General features: G+C 47.2%; 1 protein-coding gene across 5 annotated transcripts in view; it reads right to left on the bottom strand.

Moving 5' to 3' along the window:
• Nucleotides 1-1,828: 1,828 nt before the first annotated feature.
• Nucleotides 1,829-6,248, bottom strand: part of GALNT13 (polypeptide N-acetylgalactosaminyltransferase 13) — a 153,705-nt gene continuing 149,285 nt past the window's right edge. For 2 of the 5 annotated variants that reach the window (XR_007507113.1, XR_007507111.1), the window contains exons 15-16: nt 5,013-5,055; nt 4,704-4,817 (exon numbers count right to left, since the gene is read on the bottom strand). Coding sequence is in view for 1 of the 5 variants with exons in the window: in XM_049809355.1 (XP_049665312.1) it covers nt 4,677-4,817 (141 nt within the window). In the remaining 4 variants the exon portion in view is untranslated. Of the gene's footprint in view, nt 4,818-5,012; nt 5,056-6,248 lie in introns of all 5 variants that reach the window. The other 3 variants (XR_007507112.1, XM_049809355.1, XM_049809347.1) reach the window with 3 other exon arrangements.

Raw genomic sequence — 6,248 nt, 5'->3', positions numbered from 1 at the left:
AAAGTCTCCCTCCTCCCTTCTTACCAGAACTTACCCAGCCGCTTCAGGATTCAAGATGCAACTTAAACCCAGAAAATTCTCCGACCACCAAAATAAGACAAGAGCTCTGTTACTGGCATCAGGTATTACCTGTAGTACATAACCGGATTCTTTCTCTTCCTTACAGCTCCGCCATCAGGGAGTGTTGTTACCCGAGGGATGAGTGACATCCCGAACCAGCCACGACGGCCACGACACACGGCTGTCCAACCTGCCCCTTCTGTGCCCACCGCACGGAGACCTGCAATAGGATCCATATGGAAACGACTTCTTTCCCACTGAATTATTTGTTGGGGTTTTTTTCCCAAAACACAGGCGGTGAATGCAGCATTTGGGCAGTATCTAGCACAGCAGGGCAAAACCCAGGGGTTCAAGTGTGAGATGCAGACCCTGGCATGTGCATCGGGCTCTGACACACGGCCAAGCCGGGTGCTCTTCCATGACGAGGTTTTCCAGGGGATGTCTGGAAAATGGAGCCTTAAACGCCAGCTGAGGGAACGCCAAACACACCCGTGCCGACCTGCCCGGCCCACACTCCCATACGGCCACCTCTCCGTCACTCACCTCGCACCAGGAAAAGCTCTTCCACCTATTCCTGAAGTTGTACGTGTAAATAAAGGGTCTAAAAATATAGGGCTTGTAGTGCAAAGTCTGGGGTTTTACCGTATAAAAAATAAGTACATACAGAAAAAGACAAACGCACCAGAAGAAAACTAAACCAGTATATTTTAATTCTACAAAAATGTATAAATATTTAAATGTACAGCAAAGAGTACCAGTATACCATTTAATAACTGTTACAACATTTAAAATGTGTAATTCTTTATCCATAATCTACTTTTATAAATTTAATTTAAATCTGTGTTCCCAGCACTTATTCAGGAGTTTTTGTAAGCGCGTCCTCTAAACCACGGCACCTCAGGTTTTTTTTTCCCTGCTTCGGAAACTCCCGAGCAGAAGCCCAACGTTTTTCAAATAAACTTTGTATTATCTCAGAGTATCGTGGCCTTTTCGCAAGGCACCGCTTACCGAGCTGTCCTGAATACGTGCTCGCAGAGATAACATAAGATAAAAGGGGGGTGGCCACATATCGGAGCGATGGTTCTGGCTGGATGTTATTACACGCTGGAGAGGAAGCACGGACACGGAAAGCCACAGAAGCATTAAAACACGTTGCTGGTGTTCATTCAACACCCTCGGTCATACAGCAGCTCGTCGTTAGTAGCAGGTTACGCCTGGTGTAGTCTCACCAGCTGTGTTAGCCGTGGGGACGCGGGCAGGCTTTCAGCTACCCGAAAAAATGCAAACTGTCACGGGCGGGCTGTGGCATTCACCGGCGCTCCTCAACTCCTTTCTTATCTCGCCAAATTGTTCGGGTCTGTTTAATGGCTCTGACCTTCTGAGAATCGCCTCCCGTGAGGCTCTGCCCAGCATCCCCCACGAGATGCAGCCCAAGGGTGTGGGATCAGATGAGATCTCCAATTTCACATTAAAAAAAAAATCAGAACATGGAGTTTTGCAGCTTTTCTTCAAAGCACTATTCATATTAGAGTGCAACAAATAAATCAATCCTCCTAGTGACCGGGAAATACGCATCTGCAGAGAAACCCATCTACGTCGATTGATCCAAATGCCTGTTTTAGTTCTGGGGTTGTACCTGGGTTCCCTTACCTCCGTGGATCCTCGGAAGGTGCCAGGAGGTAAAAAGGAACACGGCTTTTTACAACGTTTATGGTTCAACTTGCTCTTCGAAACGTTCGGTTTGATGATGCCACCCAGCCTTGTCTTAAAAAATAGGAGAACCAGCAACACTTTTCCAGTGAAAACAATAAATATTCAGCATTGTAGAATTCTTTATATTTTAAACTTATTATGCAAATAGAAGTCAATCCTCCTGACACCTTTTTGAGATATTTTATAAATGGGGAAGCAAAGACCAATTAATGTGGTCCGTTTGTGGGCACTGAACTTCAGACACTCACCAAGAGAGGCAAGCGGACGACCTATTTTAAATGATTTTAGCCCACATCACTTGCCAAGGCCACACTCAAATCCAGTGGCAGGAGGAAGGGCTGGGCCCCAAGCGCAGTAACTTACATTCATTCACTAAACCACATCGTTTACCATCTCTGATGCCATTATCAGCATTTAAGGCAGCCTCACCATCACCACCTCGCTCTCTGTAAATGAGGCTTCGTGTGAAATTCCTCTGGGATGAGCCTCCAGGGGTTTCTGTATCCTTACCGAGGAGGTAAATCCAGGATCCAGCCCCTCGAAGCCCACGGAAATATTCGCCGTGACTGAAGTTAAACAGGTACTGGCTCCTGAATAAGTACAATCCATCACGGAGGCATTTGCCTTCTGTTTTCCCCCCAGCAGGGACCCAGCAGCGCAGGCACTGACCATACCCAAAAACATCAAGCTCCCTAACTGAACCCAGGGATTACACCCTTTACAAGACTATAAACCTTTCTAGTCATTCTAAGGAGAAAAATACTCTTTTCTTCATCTGTTTTTGAGATTGCACCTGAAGCCTAGACAGTTGCACACCGCTTGCACCTTGCCGTCACCCTCCGGCTACAACGTCAGGAAAACCTGGAATTTGGCATGAGAACAGGGCGGTGTAGGAGACTTGGCAGCCTTCGCCCTTCATTGCCAGGGGTATTTCAGAGTAACGCTGCAGGCAGCCAGGAGAGACGGCACCACCAGCCGCCCTCTCCTAATGCTCCTGGCTGCTGTAGGACCTTCCACGACATTTACTTCCGCAGCGACATGCAAAAGCCAAGTGCCTGGATGCCTACCAGCACGAGTGGGTGCGCATGTGGCAACGACCCTTGGAAAGGAGATGAAGAAACAATTATATTGATTTTTTTTTCTGCGTGGAGATTGGTGTTTAAATTTGTTTGTGATGTTTGCATGCTCTTTCTACGAAGAAGAATTACAGCCTTCGCCTGTTCTGCTGGCTTTTAAGCCACGTTGTGTACTTTTGTGGTGATCTGAAGATAAGAAGTGGAAGTCTTTGACCCTACTTTGAGCAGGGAGGCTGGACTAGATGAGCTTCCAGTCTGCGTTAATCCGTGACGCTCTAGCTCCCATGCATGCAGAGCAATCACTTTTCCAATTTAATATTCGTCTATTTTTCATTTAATGATGTGTACCAAGAAAATATGGATGATCTATAAATTTATAATACGTACATATATGACACTATTAATCCATAACAACCAGAGCATTATACAGAAAATACCGTCATTTTTAATGACCTAGTGCATAAACGGACCTTTTGAGGAACTGTGAGTGAAATAATAGGAAACCATTTCACCACTTACCCGTGCTGAAATTACGCTGCGGCTGCCGCCCTGTGATTTAGGTCTCGAACCCTCTAGGCAATGAGAAGTTACAGATTATTGCCAAAAACCCAGCCCAGCCTGTCGCCCAACAGATGCATTTTGGGGAGCGCGTGCTGCTGGGGTCACCAAAGGAAACGTGACCAGCACATATAGGAAATGTCACCCATACGTACAGGACCCTTTCCCACACCCCGCCACGGCATCAGTTCTTGCGACGCCTCTGACACGACTGCGTGCCATCAGCACGTTTTTAATAACCACGCTGACAAAATGATTAAGCCACAAAATTATTAAAAATATAAATAAGCATCTGTCATCGCTATCGAAGCAAGAACATCTGAAGCCAGAACTCAGGGTCGGTCCAGCTTCACCCTCTGAGCGTAGGGGGTCCACGGATGAAGCTCTCGTCTGTGTCTTATACAGGATGCAGGTACATACTAATGCTTAAGGGTAGCAGCTAGGGATGGAGTTCAGACCAACTCTCAGTCTCCGGTGGTCTCAGTTTTTGGTACCTCCACCTGCAACCCCCTTGCAGCTCCCCAGGGGTGAGCCCCAGCCATTTCTCTTCCCGCTGCAGAGGACATTTCAATCTGCACTGCTCTGGGTTACCCACGTGTGTCACTCCTTCTTCTTAACATTGTTCCCACGTCTTTTGCTGTTGCCTCATTTGATCTGATTTCAGTTTCTGAGCGCAGCCTTTGCTCAGTTTGGCTGCTTTTCCAAACACCGGATCCCATTTTTTTCCCCGGCACAAACCACGAAGCTTTCGCTCTGTACAGCGACTTTGCTGCTCAGTGGGGTTCTTCACCGAGTCCCACTCAACACGAGAGAACAGCAAATATCCCCACCGTGTTGCGAGGAAAGACCAGCACCAACACATCCAGCTCAGGAGATGCCTGCCAGGATGGTTCCCAGTGCCAGTTAGTGTCATAAGGCATTTTATATCGGGTCCCTTCTCCATCATGGTGTGTGACACACAGAAAACACCCTCCATCCCAGCTTCTTTGATGTAGGGTTCATAGAGGTGTCTCTGGAACCATTTTTGAGCACGTTTGTGTTGGTAACAGCACGTATTTTGACATTTATAGGCTCAGATGAGCTTCTTTTGAACGGGCACAGGTTTCGAAGGGGCACGTGGAGACCCGCTGCATCCAGGGAACCCCCCCGTGACTTTGCTCTTACAGCTGGGATTTGGAGACGGCTTCGGCACCGCCGGCCTCAGCAAGGAGGAGGGCAGGAGGAGGAGGAGGAGGAGATCCCGGCCGAGGCAGCGGGTCTGCGCCGACTTCAGGCACCCAGGGTCATGTTGCGCAGCAGCCACTGCTGGGAACGGCTGTCACCGCACTCCCTCATGGTGGGAACCATCTTGTCCTCCTCCGATGGCTCATCCAGACACTGGTTGCTGTTGACGTGCTTCAGGGTGAGCTTCTGCAATAGAGAAGTGTAAGAGCTGCAGCAAGAGAATTACTGCTGAAAACCAATAATTGCATTTTTGGTCTTATTTCAGGCTTATTCTAGACACTACACAAGCCACAAGACAGGTACTCATCCCTGGCTATCGCTTGTACGGCTCTACAAGACCTCTACCATGCTACTTGCCACTCCACGGGGTGCCCAGCTCACCTTCTCACGCGTGGCCAGGCAACCCAGGGAGCGACCGCCTCTGCTGAACCCGGCAACAAATAAATGTGACAGAAAAGTACAAAATAAGTGCAAGGAAATATTATTTCAAAGCAACAGTATTTTGGATTAAGCAGCTTAGTCTCCAACAACCTGAACACACATGCATTTCAGACCAGGGGACTGTTAGTTCAGAAATAATTGCTCCGGGAAATACATTTGCTAAGTATTATATGAACAATGGCAACATGCAGATGAAAACTCTTCTGTTTCCAATACAGTTTTTCTTCTTTGGAACACCCGTCCCTTTCTATTTCTACCACATGACGCTGTATTTCCAAGGAACAGGAGAGTCAGAAAGGAAATAGAACTTATTGTGAAGAAATAAATCATCTTCTGTTTGAACACGTTCATGTAGAGATCCAGGGAAGTCAAACATGAAGTTGTGTACTTAGATAAAACAAGACAGGTACATTCGCAGCTGAGCAGCAGCTACGGGGTGACATGGGCTCTGTTCTTCCATTGCTTCTGAAAATAGTCAAGCAACCTACACAGGTGGGTTAACGCTCCAGGTAAAGTGGTCAAACAAGGTCTGAGCTGTTGTATAGCAGCTCCACAGGGATTATAACCCTGCCCCAACAAGAACAACCAAGGGAACAGGCGATTGCAGGACTGAAATCTTGTTTGCAGAGCCTCCACTGGAGCAGAGACCAATTTTATGTCAAACATCATGCAGAGGAACAAACGCGGAAACAAGGACGGACAGCAGAAATTCTGCCATCTCCTGGAGGAGGGAGAAAGGATGGATCAACCCCACGATAGCAGAGCCCGACCCAAGGCCTTGGAGCAGCAGCACTGCAGAGCTCTCCTTCAAGAAACTGGCTACCAGAGCAGTGGAGTCTGCTCGCTTCCTCGCACCCACCTGCGAGTATAAATACTGCCGTAATATTATATAAATGATAGGACTGTAACGGAAGTTATGCAGATAAGGAGTCTTTTTTAGCAACTACTGTCTCTGGTGCAGTCTCACTGCTAATAAACACCATTTGTGTATCTTCATATGAAAAAAAAAAAAAAAGACCATTGTCTCGTGTTTCAATTCAACTGCTGGGAACTGCTAACACTCTGCCAACAACCGATGCGGTTTTATTATCCAAACATATACCTGCTCTATTGCACTATATAATTTTACACTGCAGTTCATACCGGATTGCCATGTCACATAGTAACACTCCTAAT

The sequence above is a fragment of the Accipiter gentilis genome, chromosome 1, assembly GCF_929443795.1.
Source record: "Accipiter gentilis chromosome 1, bAccGen1.1, whole genome shotgun sequence".
Classification (NCBI taxonomy): domain Eukaryota; kingdom Metazoa; phylum Chordata; class Aves; order Accipitriformes; family Accipitridae; genus Astur; species Astur gentilis.
This window is presented reverse-complemented; position numbering and strand designations above follow the sequence as displayed.